This window comes from Pezoporus occidentalis, unplaced genomic scaffold (assembly GCF_034315485.1).
Source record: "Pezoporus occidentalis ecotype Australia unplaced genomic scaffold, CSIRO_AGI_Poc_V1 ctg47, whole genome shotgun sequence".
NCBI classification, from domain to species: Eukaryota; Metazoa; Chordata; class Aves; order Psittaciformes; family Psittacidae; genus Pezoporus; species Pezoporus occidentalis.
The window spans coordinates 2,583,722-2,602,903 of record NW_026915802.1 but is presented as its reverse complement, the minus strand read 5'-3'; the positions used below and the strand labels follow the sequence as shown (position 1 = coordinate 2,602,903).

The 19,182-nt window shown below is 38.2% G+C and overlaps 1 protein-coding gene across 2 annotated transcripts; it reads left to right on the top strand.

The window, feature by feature from the left end:
* Positions 1-1,444: 1,444 nt before the first annotated feature.
* Positions 1,445-18,816, top strand: DIO2 (iodothyronine deiodinase 2). 2 transcript variants are annotated; one of them, XM_062636209.1, is made up of 2 exons: positions 1,445-2,295; positions 13,572-14,211. In XM_062636209.1, exons 1-2 carry the CDS (start codon positions 2,074-2,076, stop codon positions 14,142-14,144), a joined length of 795 nt encoding a protein of 264 aa, XP_062492193.1. In that variant the 5' UTR covers positions 1,445-2,073; the 3' UTR covers positions 14,145-14,211. The 2 variants fall into 2 exon arrangements, with proteins under 2 accessions (XP_062492193.1, XP_062492192.1); XM_062636208.1 differs by having other exon boundaries at positions 1,447-2,295; positions 13,572-18,816.
* Positions 18,817-19,182: the final 366 nt, after the last annotated feature.

The following is a 19,182-nucleotide window of genomic DNA, read 5'->3' as shown; positions in this document are numbered from 1 at the left end:
GACATGGGGTGGCCTACCTAGAGGTATGCATGATAATATAATGACAGCCTAAGTGATATTACAATATATGAAAATGAAAGGCCCCAGAGTAGGGAAGATTGATGGTGTTTACCTTCTGCAGTTGCTAGCAGTGAAAGGATAGCGATGACTGATGAAGACTAAGATACATTAATGAAGGATGTTTGTACTACTCATCAAGAACGTGAGAGGTTAGATATCATGCTGGCATCTCTGGGAATGAAACATATCTGGTGAGGAAAGCCTACGTAAGCACATATGGAAGACATCCACTCAAAAACAAAATTACGGATGTCTGCAACATGAAATACATGAAATATTTATCTAAGGAAGTTAGAACCATGCTAAAAAAATTGTCTACTGAACTAAAAAAAAAATGGGGAAAGATTAAGTATTGGTCTAGAAGGGTGAAACAAAGGGAAGCACAAATGAACAAAGCAAATCTTCAGCATGGGGCTGCAGGGAATTCTTGTGGTTGTTAAAGCAGACATGGCTCTGCCAGAAATAAAAACTTCTTTCAGTTTTTTTTTTCTTTTGGGGCTTGGTTGTTTGGTTGTTTTGGGGGGTTTGTTTGTTTGGTTGTTTGGGGTTTTGGGTTTTATTTTTTTGTGTTTTTTTTTTTGTGTGTGTGGCTTTTTGTTCCCCCCCCCCCCCAATAAGCTTTTAACCGAACTTTAGTTATCCCTATTAGACTGGTGGATATAAATAGTTATCATAGGAGAATATTAAAGTCCTTCAAGCTCAGTTGATTAACAGCATTTAAGGCTGTAGCATTATTCTAAAGCAGGGAACTATAACTTAAAACCCCTAAATCCTTCAAGTCCTTTTTTTTTTACTCTCTTTTTTATCTTCTTCCCTTACACATCAGTAGATGAAGTCAGTTCTGAGCATTTAATTATGTTTCCTTAAATACCAAGAACACGACAAAAGGTATTTAAACAATATACATGTTATACTTCACAGAGCACAACACAGAGATGGCAGAAAAATGTACAGAAAAGTGACCTTTCTTGGGATGCATCAGCTCACACACCTTCCTGGAAAAGACAAAATGGCAAAGATAAAAAACCAGCCATGAGAAAAAAAAACATCAACAGCAGAAACCTGCATTGCTGTATTACCTCCCATGTAATCTGAAAATACTTTTTCCAAAATTTGAAAGCATTTCATAAGAGCAGTCAGAAGCATATTGGTTTTTTTCTTTTTCCTTTTCAAAGCAAAGCAAAGTTCCACCCTTGCTGTCTGTCTCTCTTTTTTTCTTCTCCTTAAGAAAAAAAAAAAAAAGTTTTGAGAATTTCATTTTTCTATTCACTGCAGTCCTGGCCAAAGTAAAGCCCTCTTTTACATTGACGTCAAGATCTTTACTGAGATTAGGGTTTCATTTCTCTATTGCAGCAATTAGCTAGGGAATGTATAAAAGGCTTCAGGGAAGCAAGTTAGGACTCCAGAGGGGAAAGCACTTTACACCATAGGCAGATAGCAAGAGAGAGGAGGACGAGAGGAGGAAGGCAGGAATACAGAGAGGCGGGGGGGGGGGGGGAGGGAGAGAGAGAAGGAGGGAGGAAGGGAGGGAGGAACAGAAAGTTTATGTACATAAACCTTTTCTTTTTTTTTTTTTTAATGTATTGTTGCACCTGGTAGCTAGCTTTACTGACACAGAATTGAGAGCTCTGTTCGGTGCTTAAATAGCTGAGAAACAATGGGATAGTGCAGGGAAGTTAACAATTAACAGTCTCAGCTTAAATTTTGTGACTGCAGGGAACTGGAAACACAGCTGCCTCTCTTTTCAACAAAATCAGGTCTCCTGGTTAAGGGAAGAATTTTTATTAACATCTTAGTTTCTGAAAAATAAGCAGCTCCGAGTTGAATGACTATCGTGCAGTTATGGTTTTAACCAGCCTGCTCATATTTAACTATCTCTGCTCATTTTAAAGAGGGAAGCTGAGAGAAGGGTAATAAGGCTTCAGAAATGTTTTTTACTTTACTTTTTTAAATGAGAGTACAGAGCAAAAAAGGGAGCTGAAGCTATCCAGCTGAAAAGAAGCAGCAAGGAAGATGGGTCTGCTAAGTGTGGATTTGTTGATCACGCTTCAGATCTTGCCTGTCTTTTTCTCCAATTGCCTCTTCCTTGCTCTCTATGACTCTGTGATCCTCCTGAAGCACATGGTGCTATTTCTGAGCCGGTCCAAATCTGGGCGCGGTGAGTGGCGGAGGATGCTGACCTCGGAGGGGCTGCGCTGCGTCTGGAACAGTTTCCTCCTGGATGCCTACAAGCAGGTGGGTGCATGGCGATGGGGACTGGCAGGCTGGGGTGGGTGAGCTGCCATAAACATCCCCATTGTCAACAGAGGAGGGAAGGAATGTCTCTGTGCATTGAAGGCTACCTCCTATTTGACGTGAGACACACAAGCTGAAAGGAGCAGTACTTTTAAGTCAGGGACTAAGGGTTCACCAGATCCAGGAGCTGCTGCCTCTCTGTTCTGCCACTAACTCTCTGTGCAGCCATAGCCATCCCGCTTATTTTAGCCATGCCTCAGTTTCCGCACCAGTAAGAATAATGATTTTCATGTCTATAAAGTACTTCAGGATCTTCATATAAGAACAACTGTAAAGTAGATGTTTTCACAGTTATTTTGTTGTTTAGAATTGTTTGCCATGTGATATCCTCAGACATTAGAGAAAGACTGTATCTTCAGTTAGAGCTCTATATAGGTGGATGTCATCTATGTAACAGACAGAATTGTTTCAATTAGAGTAAAAGACAGAAATGAACCTTTGTCATTACACTGGCATTTTCTGTTGCTCATATGTTAATTTTTACATTGGAGGAAGCATCCAAGTAATAGTAAAATTGGGCATGAACTGAAACAGCCTTTTTTTCTTCATGAATCAGTGACAGAGGGGCATGTCAGAGATTAAAAATGAGCTTCACTAGCCGAGAGACAGCTACCTGGTGATTTAAGCTAATAAAGCCAATAGCAGTTATACAACTGGTACTTTTTTTTTTTCCTTTTTCCTTTTAAGTTTTGTACAGACATTACCCCGTGGTACTGCCCAGGTCTCATAAGGTAGGTATAGTTCCCATTTATAGATTGAGACGGTGGACCCTAAAAGATGAAATTTCTTGCACAGCCTACTCAGTTAGTAAGTAGAAGTACTGATTTCAGAGATTTGCAGCTTCCAAAACAGTGTTTAGTCTGTTAATGTGTTGTCTTATTTAGACTATCTAATTTAACATGCCCTATGATGTATGAGGTCACAGAGGATCTATCCAGATGATAGCTCTGTGTCTTGAAATATTTCATTTTATATTACCTTCCCCCAGTCCCCTTTCACTCCCCTTCAATGGCTTTTGTATTTGCTCTTTACCTAGAGGTGTTAAGAGCTGGTGGTGTTGGTGATAGCTGGCTTTGTGATAGGTAATACAAGCTACTTAGCCTGAAATCCAGCCCATGGGGACATTAATTTTCTGTGTAAGTAACATACTTTTGCCAAATGGGTCAACCTCTTACTGCCACCCTAGGAATCAGCCAGCTGGCTACTCAAGTAAAGTAATGCTGAATGAAGCTTACTATTCTCCTGGCCCTCCCAGTTTCTTTTTTTAGTCTCTTCACAGACATTAAGTAAGTAAATTTTACAGTGGCCTTGTTAAATGGCATGGTGAACACACTTGTTCCCCTTTCACAAATGAGGCATGGTAGGATAGTTGACACATGACTTTGTCAAAGCTCCAGTGGAAGTTGGTAGTATGCCTCTGAAACAGCCAAGCTTCCAGTTTCCATATTTGCAACCTGTATATGGGTCAGGTTCTGGAGAAGGTGTGGAGCTGTAAGGAACCTTTTATCTATGAGATATTTTCAATCTCATTTTGCTTGAATAACACAAAATGATTTAAAATAAAGCTGCCACATGCCTTTCTACACTGTCCAAAGTCATACTTTGCTTTTTCCTCATTACTCTTGATTTCAGCCATGGAAGCTATAGGAGGGTGACTCTATGCTATTTTTGGTTTTGGCATTGAAACTCATACCTTGAACTTTGGTAGTTAAAAGCTCTGCCTTATCACCATTAAATAACCTAGGTTGTTCAGGGCAATCAGGGTTTAAGGACTCTAGAATGAGTTCTGGGTCTCAATGAACTCAGAAGAAAAATGCATATAAACATAACCAACATAACCATATCACCTTTTTCCAAAACGGGAAAAAATTCCATTCATTCTTAAGATGAAACTTATTGACCAACACTTCATTCTTAACAGAATAGAATTTCTTAATAGAATTATGGGCTGTAGAGACAGAATATCATCGGAAGCCTTTGATTGTCACAGAAAGGTGGATAAATGCAAAAATCAAATTGTAAAGGAGACACAATAAACTGAGGAGCAATATTAGGAGAAGAAAAGTCATCACCTCCACAACAGAAAAAAATTTTCTGCTGCTTCTGTAAGGAAGAGAAAAGAAGAAAAGTTTTACCTGCAAAGCTGTACTGGTAGAGTTGAAAAAAATTGAAATATACCTTGTTTTGGCATGTTTAAAAGGCATGAGAAATAGTGCAATATGTTAAAGACTGTCCCACAAAGCATCTTTTCCCTAAAATCATCTTTTTCTAAATCCTGAATAGGAGTCCTGATCGTGGTATCTTAATCTTAGGCAACTAATGAGGGTAGGAAATGAAAATATTAGGAAATCAGGGTGCTAATGTGCATGGCAAAATGCAGTCTGTGATTGTTTTTTGCTTCAATTTGCTAGCTGAAGCCAGGTATTAGCAAAGTACTTAAGCAGGTGCTTAAGCTCATTCCATTGAAAAGTATTTGTAAGATAATCATCATTTTTCAGCTAGAACAGCAGAATTGCAGATGTCTGAGATAAACCAAAGCTAGACTGCCAGTTAATAGAAGACTGGATTAAAGCATTAATTATGCTTGCTTCTACCATGTTTTGTGTTGCTTACACAGAACTCTTTCCCAGTACATTTCAGAACATCTTTCACAAAAGTACTTGATGTAAAATTTTCATTCACATTAAAAATTACTGGAAGCCATTCCAGAAAAACCCAGTGGTTAGATACTAGATTATGGAATAAAGTGAATTTATTACAAGAAAGGAGTTCTGCCTGGAAAGCACATAGCCTGTCTTAGAATTTATTTTGTTTCAAGACTAGTGTGTAAAAGAGATGATCTTGGAATAGAGTGTATTTGAAAATAGCTATTCTGATGCATTTTCTCTCCTAGAAAACCTTTTGAATATCTTACCCAAATTTCAACTTGCTTTTGTTCTTCATGTTGTTGTTATCTTAATAACAACCAAATTACTTCACATGACTTTTTTTTTTTTAATTGTATTATTGCACATGACTTTTTTTGCAGATTTTTAATAGGCAACATTACCTAGCAACAACTGAAGATTTAAAAAAACCTCAGTGGGGAAGCAATGCAGAGTTTGCTGTACTGTATATATTCAGTATTCTTTTTTATTGGAACATTCTATATGATTTATTTTCTCCACATTTTACAGTCCCAATAGAGTCAACATGATTTATCTTTTGTTTATTTTTTATTTTCTTATGTAAATTTTATCAATGATTAATATATATCTTTTTACTTCCTTAGCTCTTAGTTCAGTATCTGTCACACTCAGTGTTGACATTGTCTGCACTGTACCAGATTTCTGATTAATAGAACGTCCTCCTCCTAATCTTTTCCAAGAGGCAAGTGTGTCTTACATTACAAGAAGGAGTCTTTAAGACCAGATTAATTGTCTTAATAGTGATAATTAGAGCTAGTAGCCAATTTTCTTTAACTTCACATAATTGAGAGAGTGCAACTGTTGTATTTTAAATTTTCTAATTTATGTTTGTGTTCTGTTTATCTACAGAAGTGAGTGGATTGCTTCCTGAAGAGCAAGTCATGTATGTATGTGTGTGTAGGTATTTACACGTTCATATGTGTTTGTATGTATACAGATATATATGTGTGTGTATCTGTCTCTCTCTATATGTACATACATATATGCATATGTGTATAAATGCAAAAATACACACATACAAGCATACATAATCTGCTTTTTCAGGAGTCAGTCTTCTCTTTTTTCTGTATATGTATACACATATATATATGTATACAAATAGATAGATATGACTTCAACCACACCTATTGATAACAGAAAAAAACCCCAGAGATTTTTGGGAGGGCGTTAATGTGTCTTCTGCATGATTTATATAGGTCATCTGTACAAATGCCAGTGAGGTGTTTGTTTCAGCCCACAGCATGTGTACTCAATGTTTAATATTGCTTACAGAAATACAGAGGAAAAGCTAGAGAAGTCTTTAAAAATCCACTGTATTTACTTTAAAAATATATTTTTTTTTTTACCTGCTAAGTTCCATGCTCTATTTAGTACTGGAATTAATCTGCTAAGATTCCAAAGGTGAGAAATTGTCATCTTAAAATGCTTTTTAAACAGGTACAAAAAAAGTTGCACCCTTTAGCAGTGCCCAGTGGTGAGGCTTCATGCTCAGAGCTTTACCGCAGCCAGATAAGAGCTGTGTTTCAGTAATGTGGAGCTACTGTTCCTGGCCTCCACTGGAGACCTGTAAGGTTATTCTTGAGCAAAGCTTCCATCTTCTCCACTTCAGTGTAAGGTCCTTAGGAGGAAGACCTTAATATCTCCTTGGAGCAGCCAAGTGCTTAGGAATGTTGTGGTGCAGCTATGGGGGTAACAAGCATGTATACATGTATACACACGTGTGTAAACATATGTTACAGCCCTCAGAAGGATGCCAGTATCTCAAGTGATGGATGGTGATGGATGTGTGTATGTACTTGGAAAGCATTTTACTGTCTTTAGAACAGGCCAGCAGCAAGTTCTTGCATGACAGACCCAACATAGAGGGAATGGTTGTCCCAGGATCCCAACTTCTCTGCTTAGGTCCAACTCTGGATGTAACAGCAAGTAAACTGGTTCAGTAAACACCCAGTGGGATTTTCCTCAGATTTTAGGGAGGCACAATTAACTTACCTCTGGTTACTTATGCCTGCCTGATAGGGACATAATTTATTCATAAAATAAATCAGTATGTGAAGTAGGACAGTCCAAAAACTGTCATGGTAAGAGCATGCTACACAGCACTATCGCAAAGCTAGACATGCAAGTAACATAATGGCATGATTCTTACCCCCTGTTTGGCTGTTTTTTTGCTTTTTGGGAAAATCCTTTAAGGGTTGAAACAAAGACATAACCTCTATAATTATTCGTATTGAATTTGTCTGTTGAGGTAAGGAAGTGTCTCTCTGCATCTGACAGTGATAAAGAGAATTTATGAAAGAGCATGTGGTATCGTTTCAGGGTTTAGAACTAGATATTGTGTGTTATTAAAAATCTTTTATCGGTTTTAAAAAGTTGAGCTTTAGCAGAATTGTTTTCATTGACATTTGCAAATGAAAACAATCTTGAAAGAAGTGAGAAAAACAAAACAAAACCATAATTAAAACGTTTCCTGCTGTGTTTGGAACATAAATTCAACAGGATTTGAGCTTGTCATTGTCATTATTTTAAAATATTGTCATTATTATTAATATATAATCATGTTTGTTATAGTAGTGTCTAAGGAACAACCTAGAGCAGGGACCCATTGTACTAGGCAGTATTGTAAACAAGGGCCAGACAGTTACTTCCATGGAGTTTACAGTTGAAAGACTCAAGACAGACAAAGGGCTGGAAAAGGAACGTTATGACTCCTATCCCCAATAGGGTCTCATTCTATTGGCTTCATTTTGTGGATCTAACTCCACTTCTTCGACACTGACTCTTTGCAGTCTTCCAGTTTCACCCCTATATGTGAAAAACTGACTGAAAGGACTTTCCTTTTCGTTAAACCCTTGTGAAAGCCCTATTCAGCTGTGGTAGACACAGAAAATTCTCTAACAGGTACCACCCATGAAAAGGATTGTACCTGATCCTTGTGCTCAGCTAGATCTGTCTCTGCAACAAAATGCCCACTGTGCATTCATACAGTGCTAAAGCTGAGTTAAAAAAAAATAAAATAAAAAATTCAAATTAACTTCATATGTCCGCCAGGTGCTGATTAACACAGACTCGTGAAAACCTCTGTCACCTGTAGGTAGAGTCCACAGGGGCGCCCAGTGGCCACAATGTTGTAGGCTATGCTCCCATCCTAAGGGAAACATAAGCCCTTAAGTAGCTTGCTGTGTGCTTCCTGATCAGAGGAACTAAAATCATCCATTTTCTTTTAACAGAGTGCAAAGCAAAAGGCTCTTTTACATTTTCGCTCTGCCATGCATGCTTATTTTGGGACTGGCAGTTTTTAAGTAAAGACAGTAGCATTTGACTAGTTATTTTCATGTGGACTGTGCCCTTTTATTTTGTGTCCCACTTCCTTCCTTCAGCTTCACACACCTGATCCTGAATAAAAGACTGGGAGAACTCCAGTCAATTCCAGTATCTGCTCTCCAAGTAATCAAGTCTCTTAAAGCAAGTTGCCACCTCCCCATGAAGAGCTCCCCCTCCCATATGCTACTCCAGACAAGGGCTTCTTGTCATTTTCATCCACTACAAATCTCTGTTATGTAAATAAAGAAAGCAAAAATAATAATTTGTATCATTCTCCAGCCAGAGTCTGATTATGATTTGGATGAAACACTGAGAAATATCAGGCTCAGAGGCTATATTTATCTGGATGGGATCAAATCATATCAAAAGCAGATAATCTGAAAAGGAACAAAAAGCTCCAGGAATTCAGTTTATTACAAATCTCTGGACTCCAGTCCCAAGCACAGCATGTCCATATTTAAATGGCTAATATCACAGACTGCTAATTGTCTGGCAACACGTATTTTCTTTAGGGATTTGACACAGCCTACTGAATCTGCCAAACTCTTTGAAAGTCCCTCATTCAGGGAATGAAAGCCATATTCCTGTGTACAGGATCAATGAAGGATTATGCTAAAGCTAATAAAAGCAAAATGAGAAAAAAGAAAAGGTGAATGATAAAGTGATGTTGTGTCCATGGGACTTTTCCAGTCCTCATGGAGAATGTACAGCAAAGTTAGCAGTATGTGCTGTTTCTAGCCTATAGTTTATAAATAGGGCCTTCTTTCCTGCTCCTAAGTCTCCTTCATTTTGCAGTCTTTGTGCTAAAGCATCAGCAACCTTATTCCCTGTTTACTCTGTGTGTAGGCTTGGAGAAGGAAATGCAGTACCAAGGCTGTTGAGCAAACACTAAATTCACACAAATGATGCAAATCACTACTTTAGTGGCAGGCTGGTTCTTGCTTTTGTCAATGGCCAGGCTGGCTGTCAGAGTTGGTTGGCCTACCTTATGTGTTCCATGCAGGGTGCCTGGGAGTGGGTGCCTTCTTCCTGCCTGGTTTCCACTTCTTCCAGAAATCTGGCACTGAATGCCCAAATATTCAAGCACATAAGTATGTGATCATAGAAATGCTGGTTCGCAAGTGAGGGAAATTCTGCTTGTTTGTTTCTCAGAATTTTTATATTTTGCCTGCCTTTGTGTAAGATTTCAAAAGCGGTTTGGCTGAATACACGGAGTTTTTTGTTTGTTTTCTCATTGCATTGATTTTCTTTTCCAAGAGCTATTTTTCTTTCAATAAATGACAACGAAGAAGAGAGCCAAGGCCTAGAATGTAGATGATCAGCAAGGATGATACTGTCATCCTGTGTCAATCAGGTTCTGAGCCTGGTGAATTAAAGAGTCCCATTGGGAACGTCAGTGTTTCATCAAGACCAATTAGTGGAGATGCTTCTGCTTATGTCTAAGCATTAATGACTGGGCAGGACTGCTTTTTGGAGTGCCTGACAATGGCATGGAACAAGGCACCGACCTAATTACTCCTCTACAAGAGCAGAAAATGCCTTGTGAATGCCTGCTTGGCAAGGAAGTCTCATTAAGGCAAAAAAATCCAACATGAGCATTCCTAGGAACAAAAATTAAATTGATAGGTAACCTGCGGCCATGAGACTTGCTCCACGGCTCTGGGAAATGAAGAGACCTGCTATAGGGTGACATGGGGTATATCTGCACTTTATTTCCTAAATCCGTATTTTTAGTCAGCAAGAAGAGAAAGAATGCATGTATTGTTGGAGAACAGTGAAATTTGTTCCCATCCTTGATTTCATTGTTGAATAGTGCTTGACAGGCTTTCCTGTGCTGGCATTGGATAGTTTTGCTAATCTGTTTCTTCAGGGTTTGCAAACTCACCTAAGAATGAAACGTTTGGTAGACCTAAGTGAAGAGCTGATAATGAGGATCTTACAGTCTGTAGCCTCTCTCTCTGCTTAATATGATCAAGAAGCAGACTGTGTTTTTTCAGTTCAAGAGTGTTAGTGTATTTTCAGTCATAACAGTTTTGTTAAAAGAAAACCAGAAGAGTGAGGGAAAACAGCTGCTCAGATATTTCTTGTTCCCTGAGCAGCTCTGTTCACTGCTCAGTTTTAGTCGCTCCTATCCTTTTTACCTTTATATATCTTCTGCTCTGAAGAGTGCCAGAAAATATTAGAAATACAAAGTATGTTGCTTAATTGTGATTTATGAGATAAATGACATGTTGTTACTTCTTTTCTTTGACTGGATGAGTGCACACTTCTAAATACTGAGGTTCATTATTCATCCAGGGGAGGGATGGGGTGGTGTGGGGTGTGCAGCATAGATATTTACATGTCAGGCTTTCACAAAAGGCACATTTTGGGCAAGCTAGCTCTGAAAAAACACTTGCTTGGTACTGCAAGAACAGGTAGGTACTCTCTAGTTAAAGAAGTGTCTGGTACTTTTGCAGATGTGAAGATGTGTTTCTTGAGATGTGCCTTTTTTGGTGGTTACCAACTTATCACAAAACGCTGAGTTGTGTAGCTGTCTTATGAATTGAGTGCATCCTTCAGGATGATTATGTGGCTGAGACATGATCTTGACCTGTGTTATTTCTTTGCTCAAGTCTGCCCCTTTACCTTACTTACTCTTGCCTTGCCTATCTTACTGCACAGAATGTCAGAGAGAAATGAGGTTTTCAACAGCTGCACAGAAGAGTACCTAATACATGCTAAGGTGTAGGTGGCCTGTAGCAGCACTTAAATGCTGCAAGATGCATAATGCCACTTCTTAAATGCTACAGCTTGAGTCTCTGAGCTTGCCTCTCTCCACATAGGTCCTTTCTTCTCAAAAAATTGGGATACAACTTTTTTCCTTCCTTGAGTTCAACGGACAGCACGCTCACACAGCAGGTCCTAAACTCAGCTATTTCAAACCTCACTTGCTTTCAAAAGTGAATGAGCTTAAGGGGGTTTTTAACTGTTACTTGGGCTCTAGCAGATTTTACAGAGAGGGATACCACAAGCAGATGTGGTTTCTTGGAACATCACTTAATTCTCTTGCCTGCGATGCATCCACAGCTGCACTTGCGCTGCATGATTGCCATGTGCTTGGCCTAGAGAGGTTTGCAGGTCTTGAACAGTGTTTTTTCTGTTGCTCTCTTCCTTTCTGATCTCTGACTGAGAATGGAGGCACAGTTGTGTCCCAATTTACCCCACAGAAAAGAGTCAAAATGAAGTTTATATCGTGCGCTAACATGTTGTGAGGCCATCTAGCAGCTTTAACGGCAGTGTCTTACAAACTTTGCTTTGGTAAGACTCTTGCTTCTGTCTCTGTTTTGGTGAAATAATGCTGAGTAATAATGCATGAATAACTGTAGATTTGTTCAGGTAGTCAGGTTTCTTAGGGAGGATATCCAGGATCCAGCATCTACAACATATTTGCCTCTGGATCTATGCACAGCAGCAATCACATCATTAAAGCATTCAGCCTTTAACTCAGCTTTTTACTGTATCTGACTCACCAGGATATGCTATAATGTAATGTAGCATAGAAGTACACAAAAAATCAGTTGTTTATTCAATTTTCACACAGTTCTTATTCAATGTTGAATTCTATTGACTTCAATTGGAGTGTAGCTTCAGAAATAAATAAATAAAATATGAAAGATTTCAAAATTTGGCCTTAATATATTTCCTTCAAAACAACACTTCTAAGCATAATAAAGTACAGGAGACAGAGATAGAAAGAAGAGGGAAATGCAAAAGGATAATTGCATCACTGTACTAGAGCATGATGATAAAGACAGATACGTAGGAATTGCTGTAGCAGAGCTCATTAAAAACTATTTGTCTTACAATATTTTGTGGTTCTATAGCAGTTATCAGCTAAAGATCTTGGAGCCCTCTGCAGGCTCCACCTCATTCTGGCAGTGTCTTCTGTGAGGTGCTTATTATATTGTCTTTTTTCTATAGGCAGGGAAATAAATAGGTCAGGCAAAATGACTTTTCTGCAATTGCCTGTTTGGCCTGAGTTACATATGGGGCTAGAACTGGGAACAGTTAATTTTCACTTCATCTTACTTCAACCAGCATATAAATTTTCCCCTTTTTCTGCTGCTTTCCCTCCAGTCGTCTTGTAGAGAAATATTTCAGTAGAAGGAAACATGTCATTCAACTCCTGATGAGATTACTGCAAAATGGTTAGAAAACCCTTTGGAGATCACAGTCGTGGATGGTCCACTGTCGAAACAGAATAATATACTGAGTGGGCATTTGCAGAGATCTCTTATATTTGGTACTCTTGATTATTTTTATTCTTTGACTGCAGGATGGAAGAGAATATATATGTGAAATCTGTAAACCTCTCAAAATTGGGAGGCACTGCACGTGTTGTGAAGATCAGGAATACAATGCAGACTGATTTTTAATGAATCAGAAGAATAGCTTGAAAGGTAGAATGCAGTTCAACAGAGCCATGTGCAAACAACCAAATTCAGCTTGGACAGATAAGGTACCCAAATCCATGCTGGGGAGCAAACAGAAAGGCAGAAAAGGGGCCTAGAAAAAGGGACCTAGGCACCATAAACAGTTCTCACTATCAAGCTCCTAGTCATCAGTCTACAGTTTTTCCAAAAGAGTAATGATATTTTGTAAAAAGCAAACATCTGGGATGTATAAAACATGTAGCCTGTGAGAAACATGAAGTAATTGTTTGATTATTCTGAGAATTACTAAAAACTCTTTTGAAGTTTTGAACGCTGTTCTTCAAGGAAGACATGAACCAAGTGAAGAGAATTCAGAGGACAGCAGTGAAAAAAAGTCTTGTCTAGACAATTTGTCCCACAGAGAAAAGTTAGAATAAATTGGAGGTAGTCTATCTGAAAGCAAACAAGAATCTACAAATGCATAAAGGTGGACAGTACTATGTGTGTAGTGAACAGGAAAGACAGATCTCAGATCAAATTTTTCAACAATAAAGAAGTAGTATACCTGTCAGGAATGCCACATTTCCCTGTACTGTGAGTGGAGATGGAGTAAATGAGCTTTTTGTAGCTTCTGCTTTTGCTGATTTGAAATATCCCAGTGCTAGTGTCCATGCTTGTAGTTAGGTGTACTCTTTGAGCAGGTGACTATTTATTTAAAGAAAGTGGTCATAAGGATACTGGACAAGCAAGTTATACTAATTTGCTATGTTTTAATTTGTTTTGCCATCAGGTGAAGTTGGGAGGAGAAGCCCCAAACTCCAGTGTAATCCACATAGCCAAGGACAGTGATGGCAGCAGTAGCAGCTGGAAGAGTGTTGGTAGCAAGTGTGGAGCCAAATGCCACCTTCTGGATTTTGCCAACTCTGAGAGGCCACTTGTGGTCAACTTTGGTTCAGCTACCTGACCACCATTCACAAGCCAGCTGTCAGCCTTCAGCAAGCTGGTGGAGGAGTTCTCTGGTGTGGCTGACTTTCTGTTGGTCTACATCGATGAGGCTCATCCATCAGATGGCTGGGCTGCCCCTGGCATCTCTTCCTCTTCATTTGAAGTTAAGAAGCACAGGAACCAGGAAGACCGATGTGCAGCTGCTCATCAGCTCCTAGAGCACTTTTCCTTGCCGCCGCAGTGCCAAGTGGTGGCTGACTGCATGGACAATAATGCCAATGTGGCCTATGGGGTTTCATTCGAGAGAGTATGCATTGTGCAGAGACAAAAAATTGCCTACCTGGGAGGCAAAGGCCCCTTTTTCTACAATCTGCAGGAGGTTCGGCTTTGGCTGGAACAAAACTTCAGCAAAAGATGAAATCCACTCTCTGCAGAAGTTGTGTCAACAGATGTGTCCCTTTAAGATGATGTAAAAGGGAAGAAAACATATGCTGGTTTGAATAAGGCCTTTCAGAAGATTGCAGGAGAACACATTTGATAACAAGGTCAAATGCATGTTAACTAGCAAAATAAAATAAAACGATAACCCAACTACACAGAAACATTATTGTATGAAAAAAAATCCCACTCCTGCGCCCGCTACAGGACAGAAGAGGTAAAGAGGCGTCTGCAAAAAGGTGCTGCTTGTGAGTGGAGATAAAAGACCTGTCTTGCAGTAACCTGTCTTACGAAGCATCGGCTCTAGGGTGAGCCAGAGGTGCTGCTGCTGGGAAGGCAATCCATTGAAAGGCAATGCTGTGCATTTCACCGGAAACTTTTCTTTACCCTCCTGCAAGTGACCTGGGAGGAGCCAGGGGGCTTGAAATTACTTTGCACAGAAATGCAGTGGAGTGTGTCTCTCTCGGTAGAGATTTTATTGTTCAGAGGCTGCAAGAACCACCATACAGTGCATCCTGCAGGCAGATTGTCTGCTGAGATCAAGATGAAACATTGTATGCTGATATTTGTACTCTCTATGGACACATCTGCATATCATATTAATTATGTCATTCTATCTGTATGTTTGTACTCAGTACACAAGCCTGTGCATGTTGAGAAAGATGTTAAAATCTACGGAGTTGGACCAAAAAGACAAAGGTCATCAAACAAGCCCATTACAATTTGAAAACTAAAAGCGCTGGACTATTTGTTACAGAACTGTGAGAACCACCTAAATCATGCATCACAAGACAAAGCTCAGCTAATGCCAACCAACCCTCGGTTCTCAGAGCTGACAACACACATTTATTAATATTCTCTGGTTCTCTTTGTTTCTTTACTCACCTCAACCTCCTGTCTAGCAATAGGCTTAAATGTAATTTCATTTTTATCTTTAAAAAAAATAACTTATTTCTCTCTTTTATTTTTATTTGAGGTAATGACTTTACAGATGTATTTTAGGGAAGGGGGAATTTATGCACAACTTTACCTCATTGAAATGGAAACCTATACTCTCTTTTATCCTGTTAATTGTAGTCACACTGATTTTTGCTATCTTAGTTACCTACAACTAGTTTATAGCTAAATTAGATTGTTTGGAAGTTCAGTTGTTTGCAGCTTTAGAACTGATTAGCTGCAGTTCTGCTATTAGATGGGTTTGTTTCACTCATGTTCTCAAAAGCCTTCCCAGAGACACAGGGAGGACAAATAGTGTGAATTCATGTGAATAAGTGTAAAAGATGGCAGAATTTTGTACAAATGGCTCTGAGGAATTATTAATTATGTTTAAAGAGATACTGTCAACTGAAAGTATGCATTAAGTTTAGGTATTTCTAAAAGTAAAACGATTTACTCAATCCTGGTGAAAAGGCAAGTTTGCAATGTGCTAACCCATTAGAGCTGATAAATGAAAACCTATAAGGAGATGGACTATCCAATTTTTCTCTCAATTTGGGTGGAAACATGAAACAGATAAACAGGATTAAGTAACAAAAATCAAATTAGTTCTTCTAATTTCTTATCCTGCCAGTTGTCAGGAATGTGATATATTAATACTAGCATAGGGAAGAACAGAAAATACATACATAAACATTTTCATTCTCACAATTTCCTTTTAATATTGTGTATTTCTTCTTTTTTGGCTGTTGGTCAACTCAGCCAATGTACATTCGGAAATGTGTTTTCAAGTGCAGAACTCAAATGACAGTGATTTCTCCCATATTCACATTCATGCTTCCCTTCCTGTTCATGTTTTCCTCAACACACAGTTAAACATACACACATACTTCCACAGTTGGTAATGTGTATCAGAGAAAGGTGTAAAGAACAGTCTTCAGACTTTCTGGTGAGCCCCACTTCCCAGAAGGCACGTATGCATGGGTATATGTATGTATGCATTTATGTATGCATAAATATATCTCATAAATTTTTATGTATGTGTATGCATACACATGCACCACAGTGGTGTCCAAGACCAATAATAACAATTATTCTGTCCTCCCATTCATTAATGTTGCTGTAACTTGTTCAATATGGAAGATTATTATACATCTGCATGAGTAACTGGACTGTACAGCTGAAATTTTTAAACCTAATATCAGAGAAACAGTAACATAGTTAAACTACATGCTTTATTTAATCCAGTGTCCTACCTCTGACTGTATCAGATGCTTCAGAGGAAGGTGCAGTAATTCCTTCTGGATTTTTCGTTAGCTTCATCCCCTTTTCTTTTGTCCTGTCTAATGTCATTGTTGGTGTCTCACCATCCCTATGAGAGACTGATCCTAAGTTTTGAGATCTAAATTGAGGTGGAGAATGCCAAAATAAAAACCCACTATATTTAAGAACAAAGAAAACCAAATAAAAACAGATTTTTTTTCAGATTTAAATTGACTGCTCTCCAATGTCACTCTCAGCTCTTGCTCTTATATGCTAAACCAGTATAAATAGGAGTGATCTCAATTTTTCTCCTGTAGGCCAGCGATTATATGCTCTATATGGAAAACTACATATTTTTTTTTGCTTCTTAAGCCAAACAATAATTCGCATCCTTATGCAGGTCTGTATTCTTTGCCTGTCTCTGAATCCCTTCTGGTTTTACTACACTGTCTTTTTACTCAGGTGAGTAAAGATCTAGATGCTACTCCAGGTGAAAATATGCTTTCATACACCCAGCACAATATATTTTTCTTATTATATCCTATTCACCTCAAACCTTACTAATCTGTAGCAATCCATAGCAACTCCATAGTTTTTGTAAAACTTAAACTAGTAAGTCTTTTTCATCCTTTTTTTTCCCCATCACACAGTTGAAGTTTGAACTGTTTGTCTGGAAAATGCTAGCCAAATGTTTAGCACAGCTGTTGAAACATACCGTTAGCTCAGAGGAGTGAGCCGAGTTAGTAATTCAGTTAGTTAATATCCCTTTGCATATCTAAAGTATTTTTAAAGTCCATTTTCTCTTTTTTGAATTTCCATTTTTTTGTGTGTTATTCATAGTTGTCTGTTCATCACATAGGATAAAGGAATTATAAAATTTGCTTCTGCAAATGGGAAGTCCACAGTGATTTTCCACAAGAAAAAATACACAAGAACTTCATTTCTTTCTTGGCAAAATGAATGCCTTACCCTGCCCAAAACGTAAAGATAATTCATTCCAACTGATTATCAAGCAGAAATATATTCTGCAAATCCTTAAATTTCTCCAGAAAATTTATGGTCAAAAGCAGGAAAAGTATTTCAAAGAGAAATGGGTTTTTATAAAATATCTTTAGTAAGTGGCTAATAGAAATAAAAGCTCTTCATTTTTGTTTTTTTTTTTTGTTAACAAATCAGAATATTTTATAGAAAAGGTTTTAAATTAAACTTCATGCACCGTCCTCAGTTAATGATAGAAATAGCCATATGTCACATACCCCAGGTAACAGTGGGTTGGTTTGAGTTCAGGCAGAAATTTTGCTATCTTGCTAGCATTGTACTTAACTCTTGTCCTAGTCTGTTGTGAGGCTGAATTTGCTTTTGTCTGTTATTCTCACTTTTCAGGGCACTAAAATCATATTACTCGAGGTGCTTCAGTATGACATGCATATTGAGCAATAGCTCACAAAATAGCTGCCCTGAAAGCATTCTGGAAGGCCACTGTAATAGAAACTCCAATACTGTGTCTCAGCATTAGTATGGGAAACTTCCAGTACTTTTGCATTTTGAGCAAGGTAAAAAGCTATTGTGTGCTATTATCCTACACTGTTCCATGCTTAGCATCATTATTTAACACTGTATAAAGTGAATGTAAAACATTTTGTACAGATGAAAACGATAACATTTTGCTCTTGCTTGTGTAGACAATGACATAAATTTAAGCCAGCAGGAAAACATGCACTATTAAAAAGAAAGAAATATGTTATAAAATATATTGTTGAACAACTGTCTGAACACTTTGAAAAGAAAAAAAAAATAGCAATCATTTTTATGAAGGTGATCTTGGTGGGGGAGCCCATAAAGCTTCTCAAAAAGCTATCAGTGCTATGTGTTCAGGTGTGTGTGGGGAAAGTGGCTTTTCTGTGATGTGGAGTGTAGCTTTCTGTATGTGTGAAAGTGGCTTTTTTTGTGGTATGGAGTGTAGGTTTAAGAGTTTTAAAGACTTTCATTCAGTGCTATAACCAAAGCAATAAGTGGTATTGGGTAGGGAATATTGGCCAGTTTTGTTCAACTCTACACCAGTCTATGCTGGATCCATATTCAGTGACCTTTCTGCCCAGTTTGGAGGCTTTAGAGAAGAGAGACTGGGGTGAGACAATGAATGCTTGTGTGCTTATGAAGATCACTAACAAAAGAGTAATTAACTCAGTTGGTGTTCAGATGCCCTCACATTGGCATTCTTCTGTGCACCTTAGTGTTTCTGTATTTGAAAGAGGAGTCTCTTTGGGGCTGCTAGTAAGATCACTGGGATGTAGGTGCCTGTGTGTACTGACTATGTGTGTGTATGTTGTTTAAATGTCAAAAATACACTTTGCAGGAGAGCCAGCAAAACTTTGTTACAATATGGTGCTCCATGAAATGTGCTTTCTAGATTTGTTTTTATTGTATTACAATAAATTGTAAAGGAAAATATACCTCTTCTGTGTCTTCTTACTCTAATATTGATTATTAATATGCACTGGAATCTTGACATTAGATCAAGGAAACTTAGAGCTGTATTTAATACAATAGTCTATGCCACCCTGAGTAGATCTTAAACAATATGAGCAAATCCCATTATAAATGGTGGGACTGAAGAGTTAAAGAGTTTGATCACAGAGAAATCAACTTCAGCTAATCTGAATATTATTTCCATGATTTGATAAATTACTTGACTCACTGTATATGCCTGTGTACTTCTAATGTTCATGTTAGTGAATCCACTGGCTTAAATGTATCTTACAGAGGTAATGTGAAGTGGAAACGCATTGAGTGAACATCCAGTTCAAATCCACCTTATT